The sequence below is a fragment of the Chionomys nivalis genome, chromosome 11, assembly GCF_950005125.1.
Source record: "Chionomys nivalis chromosome 11, mChiNiv1.1, whole genome shotgun sequence".
Lineage (NCBI taxonomy): Eukaryota > Metazoa > Chordata > Mammalia > Rodentia > Cricetidae > Chionomys > Chionomys nivalis.
The window spans coordinates 25,336,893-25,361,534 of record NC_080096.1 but is presented as its reverse complement, the minus strand read 5'-3'; the positions used below and the strand labels follow the sequence as shown (position 1 = coordinate 25,361,534).

Genomic DNA, 24,642 nt, shown 5'->3' with positions numbered 1-24,642 from the left:
AACCCACAAAACTTAATCTGTACTGTATAAGCCTGCATGAGTATAAGTGCCATGGGTATAAGAAGCATTGGAGACTGGAAGAGGCCATCGGATCCCTGGAACTGGAATTATAGGTGGTTGAGCCATTATGTAGACACTAGATATTGAACCTGGGTCCTCTGCAAGAACAGCCTGAACCATCTTTCTCTGGCCTCTATGTTATTTTAAATAGGAAGAAGAAAGAGGGTTAGGTAAGAAAGTGCAAGCTAAATCTCTGGAACCAACAGAAATTATGGTGGAGATACCCAATGTCATGAAGTGTCCTCCATATGTGCTGTAGCATGCATTGTGCCCCCTGCACCAACCTTACGTGTTTTAGTCCTGCAACTCTAGCTAGTATGGTGAGGGAATGAAGAGAGCACAGATACATATAGTGAAGCTGTGATGGGGAGTGTGTGTGTTTGTGTATCCAACCACTACTGAACCTGGAACCTCATTTATGCTTATTAGTAAGTACAGGCCAAGGACAGGGGTTAGCTAGTCTCAGCAGGTGTAAAGTCTCAGGCTATAAACATCTGGAAGGGAGAAGCTGCAGTGTCTCTTTGCTCACACTGATAATCATCCATGGACATTAATACTGGGATTCCTGAGAAGTTTTGCAGTATCTCTGAGCTTGGCCACACCATATCAAAATATACATTCCCTCTGGATTTCACTCACTTGGGGCTCCCTCTGCTGTCCACACCACTACCTCACATACAATAACAAAAATTTAAACAGAAGAAAATTTTCTACTCAATAAAATGAAACAAAAAGTCATCCATAGCACAGGTAAGTGTGTAAAGGTTTGAATGAGAACGTTTCCATAGACATGTATTTAAATATTTTGGTCCTCATTTGGTGGAACTGTTTGGGCTGGAGTAGGAAGTGTGGCCTTGTAGGAGACGTGGGGGTGGGCTTTGAGGTTTCAAAACACTATTCTTGGTTTGTCTCTGCTTTGTGCTTGTGGAGCAAATGTGAGGCATGGGTTACTAGCATCATGCTGCCCCGTGCTCTCCACCAGTGACGGTTACGGACTTAGCACCTGCTGAAGCGGGTAAGCCCCAATAAATCCTCCATAAATTGCCTTGGCCATGGTGTCTCCCCATAACCACAGAAGTAGTAAAGACAAAGTAGAACACGGGCAATAACAGCAGCAGTTCTACTGGCAGCACTTAAAAGTAAACACAAGTGTGCGGACACAAGGGTTCAGACTCACACTTCCCTCCTCTCTGCCACTTGGCAGACAGTGTACTGAGCACTGCCTCTAAGGCAGATGGCAGACAGTGGAGACCAGGAAGAGTGCTGGGGAGGCCGACAGCTCACTGCAGCGCGAGTGGGGCAGTGGGGACTGGGCTGGCTGAAGATGACTTTACTGTTGCTGTTTTTACCACAGCACGGGTCATACTGAATACTTCATTCTGAGATGCAGAAATAATCTAGAGTTAACACTTTGCAGGATCTACAGTGTTGAACGTAAGGGCCACATGTATTTAAAACCAAGCAATTTGTGTATATTATAAATAAATTTAAAAATCTGGGGCCAAGGAGATAGCTTAATTGGTAAAGGTACATGTGGCCCAGTGCAATGACTTGAGTTCTATCTTGAACACACAGCAGAGGAGAGATCCGACTACACCAAGCTGTCCTCTGACTCCTAGACATGCATCATGGCACACAGACACAGACATACAATATATACCTACCTACCTACCTACCTACCTACCTACCTACCTACCTACCTACCTACCTACCTACCTACCTACCTTTGGGGCCAGTGAGATGACTCTGTGGGTAAAGGTGCTTTTGCTGAGCACTTGAGCTCTCCACAGAACACACAAACAGGAGGGAACTGGTTCAAGTTGTCTTCTGACCACCACATGCACTGCTATATGTGCTATATGCACGCACACAAACTATATATAAAGGGCTGACAAGACAGTTCAACAGATCTTAGGTGCTTGCCAGCAAGCCTGACACCAGCGTTCAATTCCTAGAACCCACATGATCTGGAAGGAGAGATGTCTTCCACCTTCACACCACACTGTGGCAAGTGTGCACACATGAGATGGGTAAGGTGTTAAAAGCCATTTTACATTTGAAAGTCTACCATGTGCCAGGTCCAACAACTAGAGTTGGTACTGTTTCACTTCACAGAGAAAGTTAAACAGAGGTTTCTTTATTTACTTTTACAGAAACAGCAAGCACAAAGACCCCCAAAGCCTGCAACTCTCCCAGTAAATTACAATACCTCACAATTAAGAGCATCTCAGGAATGGTGGGTGTTGGAGTACCAGGATGGACAACACTAGTATAGAGGTGGGGAGCACTGACGCCTCATTCACAACTGCCTGAGCTTTCAAATGGCCACTATAAAGGACCTTTGTATTCACATGGAAAAACTGAAACTCATTTGAGAAACATATTTTATACGTTCCATTTGGGAGAAAGGAATTTTATAAACTTAGGAATGTCATAGGGCATACACAAATGGACTCTGTAGAATTTGGTGGAATACCAAGACATTTCTAGAGACCTAGAAAAAGCACACTTTATTCCCACATCCCCAATGAGATTCTCATTCACATATGAGAGTAAGCCAATGTCAGACACTTACAACCCCTTTCTCTCTTTTAGTTTCCTGAGACAGGGTTTTTCTGTATAGCCATCATGGCTGTCCTGGAACTCGCTCTGTAGACCAGGCTGGCCTCTAACTCAGGGATCCACCTGCCTCTGCCTCCCAAGAGCTGAAATTAAAGGTGTGCTCCACCAATGCCTGGTGACTCTTACCATCTCAAACACTTACAGTCTTGAAGAGGTCTGCCCGAAAAGAGGCATACATATCACTTGGTATTTCTGGCTGTTGGGACTTTTAATATAGTTAAAAATGTCCTAAAATGGAAACAAGTCTTGAGAGAAAGAAAGCAAGCCATGGGAAGACTGCAGGGGAACAATGCATTAACTGGACTGAATAAAAACCAAGGAACTTTTCTGAAAATTGCTTTCCTTTTGTGTGTGTGTGTGTGTAATTTTACATCTCTTTGATCATACCAATAAGATATATATATTTAAAATTCTTTAAAGTCACAAAGAAAAAGAACTCACCCATCAAATACAAATATACTATTTTATTCTATGGGAATAGTTCTGTGGTTCCTGCAAAAGGAAAATCCAAAGACAATTAAAGACCAAGGAACAGCAGGATAGGACAAGTTCAGGTACTATTTGTTGGTGTTTTTTTCTCACCCTCCTGGGGGTGGGGGAGTGTGATTTCTACATAATTTTAACAAAAAGTAAGTAATCTGACGAAACAAACAGCTACATTTATGAGGAATGACTGATGATCAACCAGTTTCAAATTAGTCTAGGGGTTTGAAGCCCCTGCACTAACATGCAGCTGAAGCCCTGATACAGTCATTTATCTGGGTAGTGGTTGTTCTCTTAAATTACATTTTTTTCTCTCTGGTATTTCATAGCAATTTATCTACTAAGCTAACAGTATTTGTTTTGCATACAACTATAGATGGGAAATGTTAGTGTTTACACAAATCATAACTGATACACCGGGACTGGACACCTGGTGTTTCTGGATGGTTTATTGGTGACTTATCAGACAGGTGAACTGCTTTCCCTCCAATCAAACAAGGTCTGGAAGGAAGCAGTTTCCCATCAAAAATGACAAACACAGATGGAATTAGCCATACAGATTGGGGCAGATTTACTTCTTCCACACAGTTCTTAGTAACAAAAAGGAGATACGTTACAGGCAGAGGACAGAACCACCAAGTACACAATGTCAAAAGGCCCATTTAAAATTCTGTTGAATTTAAATGACTTACTTGTTTAAAAAAAAAAAGGAAACAAAACAAAACTTGCTACCCCCACCTAATATATGGGACCACACTGAAGTCTTTCACTTCAGAAGAAGCTTAGGACTTCTCAGTTCTGCTGTAAACTCAAATTAACTTCAATTAAAGAAGCTCAGTAATTAGCCAACATTATTAAAAGCTTGATTCAAAATTTTGTAGGGAAGAAACTGAGAATGGAGTCTGATAATGTCACACACACCTAGCCTGCAATCCTCACAGAACTAAGACAGCTAGAATCTGGAATAATGCTGCTTATGGATATGTACTTGTACTCTGACCCCAGCATCCCTAACTTTCAAGTCCTTAGGGCAACAAGGTCAACTTCCAAATGTTTACTACGACCTTCCCAACCTTAATTCAGATAGCTACGTAATACTGTGTCTTTGTGGGATCTCCCACGTCTGTCAGAATTGTGGAGACAGATTATTCCGTTTGAAATGACAAGGGCCTCCAGAAGCTGGTGCAAAGGACAAGAAGAGTCACTTGGAAACAGGAAAGTAAAACAATGGAAGAAAAGCTGCCATTGGGGGAAAATTGGGAAGAAAAGGAGCCTCCACTTCTGTGCAGCAGAGCTGAGGCTATGAGACAGCAGCAATAACAGTGTGCACCCAGAAGGAGGCTGTTAGTGGGCTTTCTATAAACAGTTCAAGACACCCGGGGTCTAACGGGCTCCACAGATTTTCTGTGTACATAATCAGCTTGTGGACTATTATCCTTTTACCTTCAATCACCCACATCTGAGAAGGTAAGACCAAAATAAAAAGGGGCACACTAACAGCAGTGGAGGGCGTTTCCCCATGTGAGGGGCCTTCAGTCAAAGTACCAAAGGCTTCTATCCTTCACATAAGTGGGTTGGCAGTGTAAATCAATCAAGACCACTGTCTTTTTACAAAAACATGAGTATTTTTATTGGATCTTCAAGGCTGAGTCCCAGTGTCCTTATCTGATGTCAGTCTCAGCTCTGTACTGATTTCCCTCCTGACTCATGGACAACTTGCTCAAACAGCCTACTGCAGTCAGGGTCTCACTCCAAAGCTACCCCTTTCTAACTAAGGTTACTATAGTAGAATTTTATACAACAGTTTTCCTTAAAAATATTCCATAATTTCTTATTCCCAAACAAAATAAGATTACGCACCACTCAGAAACTCGTTAGTCATTCGAAGATGTCTACGAACTCTCTCCCTGCCAATCATTCACACTCCTCCCTTCGGGTTTCACTTGCAGCCACACTGTGGCTCAGGAGCTGCCTGTTCTTCACGCCTCACAAGCGAGTCAAGAGGACTTGGGCTATACATCTTCCCGACAGCTGAGTGCATTCACAGCTTGGTGCACACCAAAGAGCATGAAAACAGGAACTTTACTCCTTCTTAATCTGATAATTCAACATCAGAATCTTCAGATTTGGCTTTGGCAAGTTCTTCATGGACCTCCCTCACCATGAGAATGCGCGTCAACATGGTGTCCAGGGTTCCAGGGTCTATTGGGAATGTGGAGTACCACATGGGGCTATTAGGAACACAGGAGCGCTCGGGCTGAAGGTAGAACACATCATTCCTCTGCTTCACACTTTCAGAACTATCCACAGGAGGGAACGAACAAAACAAAAGAGAAGAAGGGAAGCTGAGATTAGAACACAGGAAACACACATCATTCTTTCTTATATAATGGTTCTGAACTTCTCCACAGGAGCAGATAGGGACATAGGCATTCTCCTCCCAAGAGTAACCTATAACTGAACCCCAAGTGGTAGACTTTAATAGAAAGCACAGCTGGATGTGATGGCAGACATCTGTAGTCCCAGTACCTGAAGGTGGACGAATGAGGATTACAAGTTCAAAGTTTGAGGCCAGCTTGAGATACATGAGACCCTGCCTAAAAAAAAAAAAAAAAAACCTGGTGGCACATGCCTTTAATCCCAGCACTTTGGAGGCAGAGGAAGGGGGATCTCTGTGAGTTCGAGGCCAGCCCGGTCTACAGAGTGAGTTGCAGGACAGCCAGAACTGTTGCACAGAAAAACCCTGTCTTGAAAAAACAAAAACAAAACAACAACAACAACAACAAAAAAAAGAAAGATAAATCAGGTCCTTCATTTCAAATGCTGGTAGGAGTAAAGCATGTCAATTCAAGAAAAATGAATCCTGAGGTCACCTAATGTTATTATTTCTTTGATCAAAAAAAGGACTTTTAGTATGAGTCACATATTATACTCAGAGATTCAGTGAAAACTTTCAAGCCTGGACTAAGACTGTACGGCTAAGTGGGAGAGCATGCCTAGCATGGTGATAGGCCTGCAAAGACTCTAGCTCTTTAAAATACAAAACTGAGTATCTGTAAAGCCTCCCCCTTATAGGTTTAACAAAAACCAATCTCAGATCTTGTTTTCTATACAAAAAATAAATCACTATAGATTAGAATCTACAACACTGCAAAGGATCAAATGAGACATAAATTTTGCTTTGGAAGACATTTTAGGAGAAAAACTTTGTGAGAAAAGTGCTTGCTTTTTAGCTCCAAATCAAGGCAGATAAAAGGATGGAGATAACAGAAATCAGAGGCAGACCCAGTACCACAGGCCAACTATGCTTCTGGTTTCCAAGGACTTGTGCTCGGTGGTGAGTGCACTGTACTCAGAGCACAGAAAGAGCCCTTACCATTTTGATAGGTAAAATTCATAAAGTCGAACAGGACATCTCAGTGGGTTGTCAGTATTCTCTGCCATCTCCACACCCACTGGAGCCTCGTCATCTTCATTTCGTTTCCTCTTGCCAATTGTTAGTTTATCTTGAGAAAAAAAAAAATCAAATGTTTGTATAAGAGAAATGTGCCAACAGACCTCATGAGCTTTGCTGCATGGCCAGAGATCCTGTCACTCCTGCCCTTTTTCATTTATTCAATAACACTAACTGAGCTCCTAATGTGCTAAGTGTCATTCAAAGTGTTTGGTTTATACTCTAAACACTATGCTTGTACTATAGCACATATGTTCCATGTCCCTGTCAACAAAGAAGAGTGATGTGGCAAAAGGGACAGTGCTGATGGTTTATCTTCCTTTGGAGTTTGCTTTGTTAGTAGACTGGATCAGGTACATGGTTCAGGTATTATTAGGAAGAGTTGCCCTCTTTCTATTTGGACTTGTTTCTCCTCTGGGACACTAGCATAGAGTCAGTTCTTGCTCAAGTTCCTTCTCCTTGTGTGGTCTAGGAAAAGAAAGTCTCAGCAGAGTTGGTCATGTGATAGGACTGGCCTCTGTAGGGCGGGGCGCTCAGACAATACAGGGCGCAGGCACAGGAGGGAAGCTGCTACTTCTTATCTGTCCACTCAGTCTAAACAGAGTTCTACTAGGTGGACTCAAGAGCCAGAGTGGCTCATGTGTGTGAGTGTGCAACATTGTATACATATGAGGAGGTCGGGAGACAACTATAGAGAACTGATTCTCTTCTACCTTCCATGGGCAGGGGGATCAAATTAGGTAATCGGGGTTAAGCAACAACCACCTTTCCCTTGCTGAGACATCCTGCTGAACCTCCATTTTCTTTTTTTGAGGTAGGTTTCTCACTGGCTGGCAGCTCAGTCATATGCTACATTGGCTGGCCTGGGAGCTTCTGAGATGCACCTGTCTCTGCCCCCACAGTACTGGGGTGACAAATATGCATGGTCACTTCTGATTTTACAAGGTGCTGGAGAATCTTCACTCAGGTTCTCATGCACATTAGGCACTTTAGATGCCGAGCCGTATGTATCCCCAACCTAATTTTCTTTTTCTTTGTGGGATGGTTCTCAAGACAGGGTTCCTCTGTGAAGCCCTGGCTGTCCTGGAAACTCACTCAGTAGATCATGGTGGCCTTGAACTCAGAGATCCACCTGGTCTGCCGCTGAATGCTGGGATTAAAGGTGTTCACCTCTACGCCCAATTTTTTGAAGATTGGTTTTTATTTTATATGTGTGGGTGTTTTGCTTGCGTGTATATCTGTGTACTATCTTCATGCAGTGCGCAACGAGGCCAGAAAAAGGCACAGACCTCCTGGAAGCAGAGTTACAAACATCTGTAAGCTGCCATGTAGATGTTGGGAATAGAGGCCCTCTGGAAGAGCGTCATTTTGCAGAATATTCCTTACAGTTTGTGAAGATGTGTCACTGTGATTGGTTTAATATAGAGCTGCAGGGCTATTAGCTAGGCAGGACTTCTAGGGACAGAGAGGACTCAGAGAGTAAGAAAGGCAAAGTTGTCAACCAGACACAAAGGAAGCAGGATAGGCAGTTATAGAGTAAAGATAACTGAGCCACCTAAAAGAACGCAGATTAGAAAGTAATGGTTAATTTGTTAGAAGAATTAGTTAGGAACAAGCCTAAGCTAAGGCCAAGTTTTCATAACTAATAATACATCTCCATGTCATCTTTTTTAAGTTGCAGCCCAAAGGAAGCGTCTGACTGCATATGGCATCCAACGTGGGTACTCAAATATCCAAACATAAAGAGCCTGAGAAAGCTAAGAAAAGTTCTGGACAAGGAGCCAGGGCTTTTTAGCCCTGCAGTCCCTCAGGCGGTCAAGTGTTTGGCATACCAAGCCACCACCATGTGGTAAGCTGAGTCTTGTGGCAGCTAACATGGCAATTTAAGATTTGTCTCAAGCAGAAAAAAAGAATTCTGCAGGTATTCAGTAAAGACAGATCCAGAAGGGAAAAAAAAAACACTAAATAGGTTATAGTGTGCTTTTAAAAATGTGCATAGGTTCAAAAAAGAAAAGAAAATGGGTATAGTCATAGAAAAATAGTTTATGAATAGTAAGATAGTCTTTAAAGAGAGAATAAAATAACATGAAAAGGACAAGACACATAAAGATGTAGAGTATGGACCCTAACGGCTATCTGATTGCTGGTGAGTAAACAACAGTCGCTGAGAACACAGATTCTAACAGAGACCGCTAGATTAAACCAGCCTGCAAAGTTTAAGGGTACCTTAATTTTTTGTTTTTCGAGACAAGGTTTCTCTATGTAGCCCTGGATATCCCAGAACTAGCTCTGTAGACCAGGCTGGCTTCTAACTAATAGATTCACTTGCCTTGCCTCCCAAATGCTGGGACTGAAGGCATAAATCACTGTTGCCCAGCTACAATACCTTAACTTTAAAATGGAAATAAGACCGGGCGGTGGTGGTGCACGTCTTTAATCCCACCATTCAGGAGGCAGAGGCAGGCGGATCTTTATGAGTTCGAGGCCAGCGTTGTCTACAAGAGCTAGTTCCAGGACAGACACCAAAGCTATAGAGAAATTCTGTCTCTAAAAACAAACAAACAAACAAACAAACAACAACAACAAAAAAAAAAGAAAAAAAAAGGCAGAAAAGTTATTGCTTTGGGGAAGAGTTTATTCTTTTGTTTCCACAGGGGGAAAAAAATGCTGTGGATTCCTTCAAGATCAGGCTTCATCAGGGAAGACCCCTGAAAATCCAGACTACAAATATAAAGAAGTGTACCTTAAAAACTACAAGACAGGAGATGTGTATTTTACCTGCTTAGACATAAAATAAATTTAAAAAATCATCTTTAGCTGGCTTGTGTACAACACACAGTTCACACTTGTGTTAGTGCAGATATGCATGTTACCTTTGAAAGTTTGTTTTCAGAACTAGAGGACCAGACACCAATGAAAACAGGTGGTCCAAGTGATCCAGCATCTCAGAGTGCCTCTGCTACAGTTTTCTCAGAGTTCTGCATTCAGAACAGCTCCCTCTGATAGCTGAGGTGGTCCAGCTTCAGACTATTCTAGTCAGGACTACAGAAAGCCTTGCGTTTTTTAATTGCACAGAGACAGGACAACAAATGTTATGGCTAGTTTTCCCAGGACTTGACAGTTATCTCAATTTTCAAGTTTCCTAAAGATGTCACTGCCACAGACAGCAGGAAGCATGTAAAAACCACGAAGGAAGGAAGGAAAGAAGAAAGGGAGGGAGGGAGGGAGGGAGGGAGGGAGGGAGGGAGGGAGGGAGGGAGGGAAGAAGAGCAGCAAGAAACAGTTAAAAAAGGTAAAAGTGAACAAAAATAGCAAAAAACAAACAAATAAAACCAAACAACGACAACAAAAACCCTGATACCAAAAATACCAAGAGGTGGGATGAATGGTTTTTGGTCGCTCATTGGGTTATGGATGTTTGTCATTATTTAGTTGGGGTTGGTTACATATTGTTACTGGCTATGGTCAGAAAGCTATACAAAAATTCAAGGATCTCTTTCTAAAAGGAAAAAGGGGGTATAGTCCAGCAACAATTTACTTAAAAAATAAAATAAAAGCCGGGCGGTGGTGGCGCACACCTTTAATCCCACCACTCAGGAGGCAGAGGCAGGCGGATCTCTGTGAGTTTGAGGCCAGCCTGGTCTACAAGAGCTAGTTCCAGGACAGGAACCAAAAAGCTACAGAGAAACCCTGTCTCGAAAAATCCAAAAAAAAAAACAAAAAACAAAAAACAAAATATAAAATAAAAAAGATGATGGGCACTGAAGAACTTCCATATGGAGTTTGCTTTCTTTATAGCAAAAGCAAGTCATTTGGATAAGAAACCGCCCCTGCTTCAACTGTTGACAGTATACTGTCCATTGGAAAAGCAGAACACAAAATAGGGCAACTGTCAAACTTTGCCAAGACAAAGTAGGCCAGTCCTTCAAAATTCCTGCTTCATAGAAAAGTCTGTCAGATATTTTAAGCCTGTAGGCCAAACATGGATGCTCCAATATCACATAGTAACTTTGGGGTGACTGTCCAGGCAGCCCAAATGTCTCTGTCGTTTCTATGGTTTTAAAAGTTTCTTGCTCTACTCAGGTAATATTATATCCTTCTGGCGCCTTTGATGGAGGTGAAGACAAGATAGGTAAAGTTATAGTTTTCCTTAGTTATGATAGAAGGTAAATTAGGTACAAAACTTTGGACTCACCCAAACAGGATTAATAACAGAGTACTTTCTCTGAATACACATACCAAATACAAATGAAATAGGTATTGTAAATGTAATTCTTACCTGATAATTCTTCTTACTGTTTATAGTTTTATTATGTTAGAGTTAAAACCTTTCCTTTTTATTTATACAAAAAGGGGGAAATATGTTGAAGACTTTACACTATGTGAAGATGTGTCACTGTGATTGGTTTAATAAAGAGCTGAATGGCCAGTATCTCGGCAGGAAGTGGTTAGGTGAACTTCTGGGGATAGAGAAGACTCGGAGAGTAAGAAAGGCAGAGTCGCTATCCAGACTTAGAGGAAACAGGATGGGCAATATAGAGCAAAGGTAACTGAGCCACATGAAGGAACACAGATTAAAAAATAAGGGTTTATTTGTTGTAAGAATTAGTTAGGGACAAGCCTAAGCTACAGTCTCTGTGTCACTACTTGTGATCATTCTTGACAAAGAGTTTAGGGTTCTTTCTCTCCAGCTACCTCCACTATTGCTTTAAAACAAATTCACTCCAATTTCCACCAAAAAAATGCCTTGCAATTAACTTAAAAGAGAAGTTGAACATAATATCAACTTTTTTTTTTTTTTTTTTTTTTTTTTGGTTTTTTGAGACAGGGTTTCTCTCTAGCTCTTGTAGACCAGGCTGGCCTCGAACTCACAGAGATCCGCCTGCCTCTGCCTCCTGAGTGGTGGGATTAAAGGCCTACACCACCACCACCTGGCTAATATGAATGTTGTTAAGCACCCAATCAAAAGTGGCAATATTAACTGACTGCTTCTCATTCATTCAGCTAATATCACCTACGAATACAAAGCAGATCTTCAGGAGGAAAAAGAGGTCTACAATCCTATCCCCCAGGAAGCTGAGAAAATTGTATTGCTTCAGGGTAGAAGCCACCTTGGGATATCCAACTGAGTTCTAGGCCAGCCTGGGATACAAAGTGAGATGCTGTCTCAAAAAAGCAAAAACAAAACAGAACTACAAAGTGGATCACATAAGCATCAAGCTAAAGCCAAGAGACAGACTCCAGGTGAAAAGGATAATTGAAAACAAGTTGGAAATGGAACAACTATCCGTAGATTTTTCACATTTCAAATATGTATTTTATTCTTAAAAGTAACACAACTTGAAGAACTTGATATTGAAAAAACTAAGGGATTTGTTTGTGTATATATGTGATGCATAAGCATGATGGCTTATTGCTGTAAAGCCAGCACTCAGATGACTGACTAAAGAGAATTTTGAGGTCAAGGTTAGCCTGAGCTATTACATAGTAAGATAAGGCTCAAAAAGACTAAAACCAAACACAGAAAGTTTAATTTCTAGTTCTAGAATAACAGCATTATTTTTCAGACATTAAAGACAAAGAGTTACTTTGTCTGTTTTTGAAACACATGATCATAATCTACTTACTGGAAATGTCACTGCTCACCCAAGCCTACCATAGGTAAAAGCAGTCTACTTTAGGCCTGCTTCTAAGTTCCTTTAGAATTTTAGAACTGACTAAAAGATGCTAATTAAAACAGGACGTTCCAGTCAAAAACAAAATCCCAACAAATTAAATGCTAAGCAAGTTTCCTTTGATTAGTGATTGCTGAGTGGCAAATCAGTGACCTCTTCTAAGTAGGTTATTTGGGATTTACCCAATTAAATCAGGAGGCTTTACTCGGTTACATCAAATTTCTAACGTAAAGACAATAAAAACACACGGAGGCAGAGTCCTCTCATTTTGAAAGCTTATAACCTACTTGAAAACAGAGAAAAATATTGAAATGTTATAAGCAAGTTTCGGCCCTTCATGACTAGAATGAACTATCTGAGCATTTCAAACAGAACTCTCACCCCCAGCTACACACCTGGCTCTGACTCTGGCTTCTGTGAAGGTGGGAAGAATCTCAGGTAGGTCATCTTGGTGCTGTACTTCAGAGTCCTGGTCCGTCTCATCACATGGGCAAAAGAAAGCTTCAAGTGCTCAGTAACATTCTTTAGTTGGAAGTATTTGGTATTGAAAAAAAGGAGGGTGTTTAACAGGACAATTGGCGAATAAGCGCCCAGCTGTTTGCATTCCCACAAATGCTCTTCTTCAATGCGAGAGAACATGTAACCTAGACAGGATGGGAAGAACAAAAGTATGTGACCTCTCAAATTCCACAGAAGGAGCATTGCTCTCTCCCACCACTCCTTTATACAGGCAAGAGAAGCAGCATCAGGAAGAACAAGACAGAGGACTCCAACTAGACAGACTCAAGCACTGCCCTGTGAGCAGTGGTTTCCATTCCTCAGAAGGCCACCTGCTTGGAACAACTTTTTGTTGCAGAAAGAGCCAGTTTTATTTATAGACATATTCCAATTTCATTCAATTTCCCTATCACAAAATATTTTCTTTAAAGTTTATAATCATTTAAAACCCCAAAACACTTTTAGCTCAGACAACAGAAGCAGGACACAGGCCAGATCTGCTCCACGGGAAGTTAACCAGCTCTTGCCCAGACCATCAAGCTTACCATTTGCCAGTTCCATGTGTTTAGTTACTAGGGAGGAACAAGTGGCTCCCCCCCACCCACCCACTTCTCTGTTTTTCGAGACTGGGTTTTTCTGTAGCTTTGGAGTCTGTCCTGGAACTTGCTCTTGCTCTTGTAGACCAGGCTGGCCTAGAACTCACGGAGATTCACCTGCCTCTACCTCCTGAGTGCTGGGATTAAAGGTGTGCGCCACCACCACCTGGCTTCCCTCTCATTCTTAACTTACATTAACAGCTATGTTCCTTGGGACCGACTAGAATCTATATGTATAAGAAGCAAGGTCTTAAGAAACTGTACTAATCCTTTTACCTGGCTCTCCATGTCCCTTAAATTCAGTTCTAACGCAATGCTCTTTCCTGAACTCTCTTTATTGCTGCTTCCATATTCTATTCTTGGGAGATCATCCCTGAATGTGACTTTACTACTTCCAAATCTATGCTATAAGTCTCCTCTCTATTATTCATCATGTAGCTCAGAATGATACAGAGGTGCTCCAGAACTCAACAGAAAGCACACATTGGTTGTTACTCTAACTCATCCAGTCAGAGACTGAGAGCCTGAGTGAACCACAGGCTTCTCTAATGACAACAGGTTAAGGAATTCATGGATAAGAACAAGCAAAGACGTTCAGCACACACTGACAAAGATCATCTGTGCATGGATAAATCAATAGCAACTAGCTTATTGACTCTACTAGACAAAACCATTCTAGAAACGTAAGTATAACAATGTATGCTTTTTTCAGGTGTTAGTATCTCTATGTATACCGTTTGCTACTTTATAGTAACTGTTCACAGTGTATTTAACTAAAATGCTCCACAACAGATTAATCTAAAACAATCTCAACAACTCAACTGTATTACATCAGGACAGATTATATTGCAATATATGAAAATATTTTAAAAAGCAATTTATAAAAGTATACCATAAAAATAATCAAAAACAATTCCCTTACCATTAGGAAGTATTGTAGGCTCCCATATTTTCAAGAGTTTGGTAAGTTCAATCATAAATCTGGAATAGGGCTCCGTAAAAATGTTATCTATTCTACCATTTTCAAACAGGTACTAAAAGATAAAAGAATTAACACATACTGGTATAAAGAAAGCTCAATATTAGAAAACATCATAAGAAATGGTTTCCCTTAATGTCTGCCTTTGTAATGGACTATCCCACACAGCTTCTAAGCATTTTACTGTAGGTTAAAATACTAGGATTCAAGTCCAATGTTCTGTCATCGAAACTGGTCATTGTCCTTGGCACTGAATTTGCAAAAAAGTGTGGGTGGTACAGAATAAATACTAAAAACAAGAACCTGGAGCAGCAGGTAAGATCACTTACTGCTCTTGCAGTGGACCCAGATTCTGTTCCCAGAACCCACTCAGCAGCTCACAATCATCAACTGTACTACAGTTCCAAGGGATCCAATGTCTTCTTCTGACCTCTGTGCGGTCATACCCAGGTGCGCGCGCATGCATGCACATGCGCGCGCGCGCGCACACACACACACACACAAAACAAATACACATAAATGAGTAAATTTCCCAAATAAGAACCCTTTAATCTTGATGAAACTGACCCAACTCTCCTCTCCTGACATGCACTATGCTTGCAAATGTCCTCACAGAGCTCTGTCTGCCATTCTACTTAAACAAACTTTCTCTTGAAACAATACAAACTCAAATTTAAGACCTTACTGAGGTGGGGGAAAGGGCTGGTGCACACTGGAGAGCTGCTCTTCCAGAGAACCTAAGTTCAACTTTTAGCAACCACATGGTGACTCACAACTGTCTGTGATTCCAGTTCTAGGGAATCAGACACCTTCTTTTGTCTTCCCTGGGTACCACACATAGACATTTATGCAGACAAAATACCCACATACATTAAAAAAAAAAAAAAAAACTTATGGGGGTGTGCTAGAGAGATGGCTGGCTTCTCTTGCAGAGAACCTAGTACCACATAGTGGCTAACAGCTATAACTAACTCCAGTTCCAGGGGATCTGAAACTCCTGTCTGTCCCCCATGGACATACTTCATGCACATGGGATACAGTCATACACGTAAGTAAAAATAACAAATAAAAAAAACCTCATATACATAAAATACAAATGAATAAATCTTTAACAAAAAAACAAAACAACACCAAAAACTACTTGGGACCTTCCAACCACAGTTCTCAACATTGGGGGTGGGAAGTGGACTGACGGGGACAGGGTCTCTCAAATAGCCTTGGCTACTCTATAATTCACGTGAAAACCCACAGAGCTCTATCTGCCTCCTAGGGCAGGGATTTAAGGTGTGTGCCAGTAAACCCAACCTGAAAGGGTCAACTATTAAGAATATCACAGAATAAAAAATAAAGAAATGCTTGGATAACACACAGTCAAAACAATACTCTGGCCAGGTGGCGCATGCCCTTAATCCTAGCACCTGGGAGGCAGAGGCAGGCAGATCTTTGTAAGTTCGAGGCCAGCCTGGTCTAAAAGATCTAGCTCCAAAGTTACAGAGAAACCTTGTCTCGAACAAACAAACAAATACCATACAGAGGGACTGGAGAGATGGCTCAGCAGTTAAGACCACCAACTGTTCTTTCAGAGGTCTTGAGTTCAATTCCCAGCAACCACATGGTGGCTCACAGACATAGACGCCCTCTTATGGTATGCTGTCATGCAAGCAAATAGAGCAGCACTCATATACATAAAATAAATAAATCTTAAAATAATGTCATAAAGAATAAAATACTGGGACTAGAGAACAGATCAGCAGTTGAAGAGCATATGCTGTTCTTGAAAAAGACAGAGTTTGGTTTGATACCCAGTTCTGTTCCCTCCACTAGGGACAGGGAGCAAAAGGGAGGGGGATGTGTGTTTACAACCCCCTATATATAACTAAAGGTTCAGTACTCTCCGAAGCTATCTTCTGGCCTCCATGGGCATTAACCTCAGAGGCACAGCCATCCTTAGATAAACATATGCACATACAACTAAAAATGAAAACTGTTAAAAAAAAAAAAAACAAAACTAGGGAAGATTTAAATCAAACTACAAGCTGTAACTGAAGGTAAAAATTACAGAAATGGAAAGATATTAGAAGACCTAGATTTGGTCAGATAACAATATTTTTCAAATAATTTGTGCATGCAACATAACCTTTCTACCAAGGCATTACATGATACTCCATTAATATACAATTTTTATGTTTTAATGCATGAAATTTAGTGGACTGTGATGACTGTTTATAAAGCACATGCTATGCAAGCAGCACCTGAGCTTGTTCCTAGAGTCCTAGCAGGCTTAAGCTAGATATGTAAACCAGGCTGGTCACCAACTCATATGATCCTTTCTGCCTTGTTTAAAAAAACAAAATGCTGGGCAGTGGCACTTTAATCTGAGCACTTGTGAGGTAGAGGAAGGCAGATCTCCGTGATTTTGAGAACAAGCTTGAATTCAGGAACAAGTTGCAAAATATATGTTTTATGGACCCATTTTGCTAAATAAAAAACAAAGTAAAACAGGGATGAAGAGATGGCGCAAGAACACATGATGTATAAGCATAAGGACCTGAGTTTAAATACCCAGCACCCAAGTATAAGCTTTGCATGGTCAGGTGTGCCTGAAACCCCAGAATTGGAGTGTGGAATCAGGTAGACCCCTGGAATTTGACAAGTCAGAGTAACTAAAAGAGCAAGCTTCAGGTTCAGTGAGATACCCTGCCTCAGGGGAATGAAGCAAAGTGATACTGATACCTGACATCCAGGGCATGCATGTGCACCCACATACACATGTACACACATGTACTTGTCTCCCTTTCTCAGGCAGAGGCACAGACACACACAGCAAAGCAAAGCAAAAATATTAACAAAGAGCTGGAGATACTGGCTTAGCAATTAAGAGTACACGATATTCTTGCAACAGACAGGAATTCTATTCCCAGTAACTAAATAGGAGCTCACAACTGTCTATAACTCCAGTTCCGGGGGGATTTACCCCCCCACACACTTCTAATGTCTGAGTGTACAAGGCATGCACATGGAGACAGACATGTGGGTACTAGGAATCACATGCAGTTCCTCTGGAGGAGCAGCCAGTGTGTTAACAGCTGAGTCATTTCTCCAGACCACAAGTTACTTTCCTTTGTTTATTTGAGACAGGTTTCTCTATGTAGTCCTGGTCCTGAAGCTAGTCCTAGACCTGGAACTCAGGAATCTTGCCTATGACTCCTGAGTGCTGGGATGACAAGTATGTCCTAGTCAACCTAGTACTTACTTTTGAAAGTAAAAAACAAAACAAAAAAACCCCACCTTGTTTAAGGTCAGATTAATACCAACCAGAGACAATAACCATTGCACACATTTCTTATTTCACCTTCTATGAATTCATCACTATGCCATTACATAGCAATAAACATAATTTATAATATAGTCATGTATCACTAAGCATTACTTTTTATTTTTGGAGAGAGCGGTCGCACTATGTAGCCTAGGCTGTCCTTGAACTTGCAGTTACCTTGCTTCATCCTAAACATCTGAGAGAGCCTGCATATACTATCATACCCACATTCTAATTTATAAATAAAACAATTGGTTAGATACTATGCTCTATTTACTAACTCTCACATTTGGTGAGTATGAACTATACCCAGTAACTTTACGAACTTGTCAGAATTTCAACTGTGATGAGTGATTTTTGATTTATGACAATGCAATTGCCCCCAAATTTGTAATCCTCTTGCTTCAGCAACCCCAGTTCTAAGATTATAGAGGCTTGAACCAAATGAGTCTTAGCCAGACACAAATGTTGAAGAGATGTTAAATAAAAACTAGGGAGGAAAAAAAGGTGAAAACATTCCTAAATACTGTACTCAAATTGCTGTAGAAAGTGTGCATTCCCAGCCGGGCGGTGGTGGCGCATGCCTTTAATCCCAGCACTTGGGAGGCAGAGGCAGGCGGATCTCTGTGAGTTCGAGACCAGCCTGATCTACAGAGCTACTTCCAGGACAGGCTCCAAAGCCACAGAGAAACCCTGTCTCGAAAAACCAAAAAAAAAAAAAAAAAAAAAAGAAAGTGTGCATTCCCTCCAGCTGGCAGAATTCTCATCGTGTAGCACTCTTATAAACAACTGATCTTTTTAAATGTATGTACTTCTGCATCTATTAATTTACTTTGTACTTTGAAAGTGCAAATAAAACATTTACACGTACAGATGCAGTCACTTCAGTTGCTTCTAGGGAGGCTGCTATTTATGCCCTTTTCGTTCATTTAACTACAGAATACACGATCCCTTCCCAACGTCTATTATTCTACCAACAGTCTCACTCTAGTTTACAAAGCCTATATGTAAAGACTTTTAAACTGGGATAGCAGTTCACTAAAGAAAATGTTTAATACAAATAAATGACAGTATACACTTATTTTCAACAATTCACAAGTTATCTCAGATGATGAAAACCACAATCAAATGTATAAGTTATTGAAACTGATACCTGCTGAATTCCAAGGCACAAGTATAAGATACTGTCTGGGTCATATTTTTCACCATTTGGTCTCCGCACCTCTTGGATAAACTGGCATAATCCCAAACTCAACTCAGCAAAAGTGCAGGACAGAATATCTTCTTTCAGCTTCATAGAGCGGACTGTGGAAAGGGAGAAGACATCTGGAACATGAGCTTACAGAAATGCAGTAACACTACTGTTCACTGAACCAACACCAGTACCACTGTGCCCTAAACACTATACTAGATCACAAAGCATGGTAAACCAAGCATGACGTTACAGTATTCAAGAAGCTGAGGCAGGAGGACTAGCCTAAGCCACACAGAAAAATCTGATCTCAAATCCATCAACCAAATAACAGATCCTGACTCAAGGATTTTTTTTTTTCAAGAAGAGAAATACAATTTACTGCACATGGTGCAACAGTACTATGACAGAAGGTTCGTTTAACTGGAACTCTATGAATGTAAACAAGGAATCCAGACATAGTGGTGTATGCTTTTAATTACAGCAGGTGGGAGGCAGAACCAGGCAGCTCTCCTCTGAGTTCAAGGCCACATTGGTCTATATGACAAATGCCAGAATAGCTAAGGCACTTTTTTTTTTAAGTTGAGGTTTCAGTAATTTGCCACAGCTGAAATTGAACTGGTAAGCTCAAACATTCCTCCTGACAGCTGAAGATACAGGAACTGTATCTGGCACTGCAGCTGGCTCTCTTGGTTCCTTCAATAAAGACTAGTAAACAACAGGGGAATTGTTGCAAGCACAACCTCCAAACAGGCGGGTATTTATAGAACCTTAAGAGCATAAAGGTACCCAGCACTTGGGAGGCAGAGGCAGGCGGATCTCTGTGAGTTTGAGACCAGCCTGGTCTACAAGAGCTAGTTCCAGGACAGGCTCCAAAACCACAGAAAAACCCTGTCTCGAAAAACCAAAAAAAAAAAAAAAAAAAAAAAAAAAAAAAAAAAAAAAAAAAAAAAAAAACAAAGAGCATAAAGGTAATACTTGATTTGTAGGGACTATGGAGTCATCACAACACAGCAGCAACTACCTGTTCTGATGAGAACTTGTGTACTCCAAGACCAGCAAACAGACTACTAGCAACAAAAGCCAAAACCTGATACAGTGATCCGCTTGTAAGAGAAAGGGTATAGTTGGAAAATCTCAAACCAAAACCTTTAAATAAATTAGCAATAAATGAAAGCTTATGCAAATGTTATTAAATGGGGCCAAGTTCCATCCCAAGTACACAGCAGGGCTTGACAGTGTTGGTCATATGGTTCTGGCTTTAGAATCAGGAAAGATACAGGAATGAAGGGGCTGTGAAAATTCCCTCTGTTGTTAAGGATAGCTGCTGAAGCTAGGCACATGGCAGGGGGAGTCTCTTTCTCCATCCTTCGCAATGCTAAGACTAGCACATCTATATATCTGGTCAGTTAACAAACTTATAGGGTCAAGAGTGATGCTCAATGGTTAAGAGCATTGGCTCCTCTTCCAGAGGATGCAGGTTCAGTTCTCAGCAACCACAGGGTGGTTCATAACTAACTGCCTGTAAACTCTAGTTCCAGGGGATCTGATGGCCCCTCTGGCCTCTGCATGCATCAGACGTGCAAGTGTTCCACAGATACATATATAGGCAAAACATTCATACACATAAAATATTCTTTAAACCTTAATATTAAAAATAATAGATAGGAAAAGAGACAGAAGAATATTTACCTTTACAACCTTGCTCTGAGGATTCTTGAGAGAGTGCCTGGTCTTGAACACTTCCTAAGGCATCAGAACACGGACTAGGAGAGGCATGTTCACCTCCTGATGGGATAAATGAGACAGGTAAATAACAATAATGAAATGGGATGAGTAAAGCCAAGCTCTAAGTCTTATGAGTTAATCCTTCTTCGAATATATTTACGACTTTGTATCTATTTCCTGTATCTATCTGACACAGAGTGTACTGAGGACTTACCCCCGCATTTCAGATCTCCTTGTTCTTCCTTGGCATTTTTCCATTGGACCCAATTCTTCCAGGCATTCACTCCATACATATACTTCAGTGTCATTCCAGACACTGAACAACCTTGCAAGGCTCCTTGAATAAGACTCCTAGGCTCCACAGGCACTACAGACTTCTTCCTTCCCTGTGAGAATTCCAAAAATTCACAAACTATAAAATTCACCCTTGGAATTTTAAGAATGTGAGTTCTCAGACTTGCAAAGCAAATAATCCTGTTGAATAAGAAAATTATTTTTATATCCTAAAGATTCAGAATTCAGAGCTGAAAGGATTTTAAAAATAATCTACTTTCAAACATGGTGCTAACACCTATTACAGTACTTGGGAAGTGGAGGCAAGAGGATCAGGAAAGTACAAGGTCATTCTGGGCTGCATGGAAAGTTCAAGGTCAGCCTGGACAACACGAGACCCTGTTTCAAAACACCAAGAACTCATCAAATCCAATTCATATAAAAAAGAAATTACTATAGTAATTATCAACATTTAGGTAACTGGGATATAGTCATTACCACGTGATACAGTACAAGCTCACTTCAATAGGTCATATTCCAAACTATAAAATAGGTCTGAATAAATTCTTTACACAGATTTAGACTTAAAGCCAATAATGGAAAAACGTCAAGAAAACTCTCAAATCATAAATTAATAGTGCACTTATAAATATTGCATAGATCAAGGAAGAAATTGTAGCTATGATTAGAAAATCCTGTTAACTTAAATGAAAACCATAAAACTTAAAAAAAATCCTGTGATGGAACTAATGCAGTAGTTGTGTGATATGAGTGAGATATTCAAAATACCTACAAGCTCCTGCAACACTTAAACAGCTCTGGCATTAACTCAGGCAGAACATGTGCCTAGCAATCATGAAGCTCAGAGTACTAGTAACGTCAAAAGAAAGGAAAGCAAACTGGAAGAAAAGGACTCATAAAATCCACAATTTAAACTTTCTGTCTAAAACAAACTAAAAAAGAAAACCAGATTAAAAAAGACAAACCATGACAGCACAGGACTGAAATCTCAGCACCTGGGAAGCAGAGGCAGGAGCATTATTGCAATTTTGAGGCAAGCCTTGTCGACTTAGCAAGTAGAAGCCAGCCATGACTACACAGTATGACTGTCTCAAAATGACAAAAGAAAAGGAACAAGATTAAGAGAAAAGGGGCTGATGTAGCCCCACAGCTCCCCACAACTGATGTGTCTTTAACAATCTACGAGGGAGGTGAGATTGTTCCTATAAACAACTGTAATGAAACTCATTGGGTAATTAAAAAAAAAAAAAAAAACGACAAAGAAGTAGAAGGGAAGTTAGCTAGGAATAGGAAGACAGTGATTGAGACTAGGACAAAAAAGGTAATGGGTGTGTGTGACACGCGAGTATTTCTGTGTGAGAACATGTGTGTGTGCTGTGGAAAAATCCTCTGGTACTCTGTATAGATTTGTCACTCAAATTGGTTTAATAAAACATGGATTGCACAGTAGCTGGGCAAGAAGTATAGGTAGCAACCAAACTAAGGATGATGGGATGGAGAAGGGCAGAGAAGGAAAGTCACTGAAAAAGAGGGGTGCAAGATGAGAACACAGTATTTATTTATTTATTTATTTTTTAATTTTTTTAATTTGTTTTTTGGTTTTTTGAGACAGGGTTTTTCTGTAGCTTTGGAGCCTGTCCTGGAACTAGCTCTTGTAGCCCAGGCTGGCCTCGAACTCACAGAGATCCGCCTGCCTCTGCCTCCTGAGTGCTGGGATTAAAGGTGTGCTCCACCACCGCCCAGCTTGAGATCGCAGTACTTATAAGTGCAAGTTAGCTAGTAATAAGCCTGAGCTATCGGCCGAGCATTTATAATTAATATAAGTCTGTGTGTGGTAATTTGGAAGCAGCTGCCAGAACAGGGAGCCAGGGTGGGCAGGACAAAATACTTCTGTTTACATGTGGGCATGTGTTATCTAAATACACCATGTGCTTGTATGAAAATACAATGAAACCCACTGTTATGTTCAATATGTGCTAATGAAAACATTAAACAAAGGAAATAAAAACAATGGGGAAAAGATTTTTTTTTTAAAAACTGGCAAAATGAAATTTATCTTTTGAAAAAATATGAACATTGGTAATTCTCCAGCTAGAATGATTTAGAATAAAAAATAAAAATATAAAATAACAAGAACACTAACACTGTAGAGACAAATGATTAAGAATATTATTTATAACATTATTGTTTTTTGTTTTTTCGAGACAGGGTAATAATCCCAGTAGCCACAATGACACACACCTTTAATACCAGAAGCCACACTAGTTGCCATAGAAACTGGGCGGTGCATGCCTTTAACCATGGTAGTGTATGCCATAATCCCAGCCCTGGAGAGGAATATAAAACGGGACGAAACAGCTCTTATACAGTCTCACTATGAGATTCCTGGATCGCCATTTGGGACTGAGGTAGATGTAAAAGCCGGTGGTTTGCTGTTTTGTTTTTCAGGGCTTCAGCTGGAACCCCAATTTCAGTCTCTGAGTTTTACTAATCGTGCTTCAACAGGGTTTCTATGTAGCTTTGGAGCCAGTCCTGGAGCTTGAACTCAAAGAGATCCGACTGCTTCTGCCCACTGAGTGCTGGGGTAAAGGTGTGTGCCACCACCACATGGCTGCTAATTTTAACTTGTGAACGGATGCTTAAATTTAAATAGAATATTGGAACTGGATTGAGGGCTCAACAATTAAGAGCACTGGCTGCTCTTGCAGAAGACATGGCTGTAACTCTCAGTATCCACATAGCAGCTCACAGCCATCTGTGACTCACTTCATAGGATTCAATGTCCTTTTCTAGACTTTTTGGGTTCCAAGCACAAATGTGGTATACAGACATACATAAGGCAAACACTTATATAATTAAATAACATAACATTTTTAAATTTACACAGAATACTGCTATACCAATAAATTTAGTGATTTACAAATAAAAGAAAGTATTTACTCAGTATAGTGATGTACACACACAGTGTTCCAGGCTGAGTTGAAAGAATATCAAATTGAAGTTCTGCTTAGTTTACAGAGTAAATTCAACGCATAGCATGGGTATCTAATTGATACCCTGTCTCAAAACAAAGATAACTAAAAGGACTGGATATATAACTCAGTGGAAAAGCACTTGCTTGGTATGCATGCCATGGGTGCAATGCCCAGAGTATATATACTCTTGAAAGACACAAAAGTAAAAAAAGCTTATAATAGAAAAAAAAACCCAGATAAACTAAATGCAAACACATCAGGTTTATAGTTTAAAACCTTCTCACAAGGCGAGGTGGAGTGGTACATGTTCACCACATGTGGAGGCAGAGGCAATAGAAGAACTTAAAATAAGAAACCACTGGGCAGTGGTGGCACAGGTCTTTAATTCTAGTACTCAGGAGGCAGAGGCAGGAACTTCATGGGTTCAAGGCCATCCTGGTCTACAAAAGCTAGTTCCAGGACAGGTTCCCAAAGCTACAGAGAAACCCTGTCTTAAACAACAACAACAACAAAACCAAAAACACCACAACAAACTGTTGTCGTATCTGATCCAAAATTATATAAAAAGAATACATTAGGGAAAATTTCACCAGCTTAAAAGACTATGAACAACACAACAATAAAATAGACACTGAATCACTAGATTAAAAAAAATTCAACTGATAAAAGTCTATCAGGGTGAAAATTTGCAGAAAACTCAAAATCAAAAGAAAACCTTCAAGGGGAGCTGGAGAGATGGCTCAGAGGTTAAGAGCACTGGCTGCTCTTCC

General features: G+C 40.6%; 1 protein-coding gene across 5 annotated transcripts in view; it reads right to left on the bottom strand.

Annotated features, from left to right (window-relative positions):
- Positions 1–3,026: 3,026 nt before the first annotated feature.
- Zmym4 (zinc finger MYM-type containing 4) overlaps positions 3,027–24,642 on the bottom strand; it is a 127,107-nt gene continuing 105,491 nt past the window's right edge. For 4 of the 5 annotated variants that reach the window (XM_057784083.1, XM_057784082.1, XM_057784081.1 and 1 more), the window contains 7 exons: positions 20,818–20,989; positions 20,568–20,663; positions 18,837–18,988; positions 14,311–14,422; positions 12,690–12,938; positions 6,542–6,671; positions 3,028–5,465 (listed from right to left, as the gene is read on the bottom strand). In XM_057784083.1, the coding sequence (XP_057640066.1) occupies positions 5,258–5,465; positions 6,542–6,671; positions 12,690–12,938; positions 14,311–14,422; positions 18,837–18,988; positions 20,568–20,663; positions 20,818–20,989 (1,119 nt within the window). In that variant the 3' untranslated portion in view covers positions 3,028–5,257. Of the gene's footprint in view, positions 5,466–6,541; positions 6,672–12,689; positions 12,939–14,310; positions 14,423–18,836; positions 18,989–20,567; positions 20,664–20,817; positions 20,990–24,642 lie in introns of all 5 variants that reach the window. The other variant, XM_057784085.1, reaches the window with a different exon arrangement.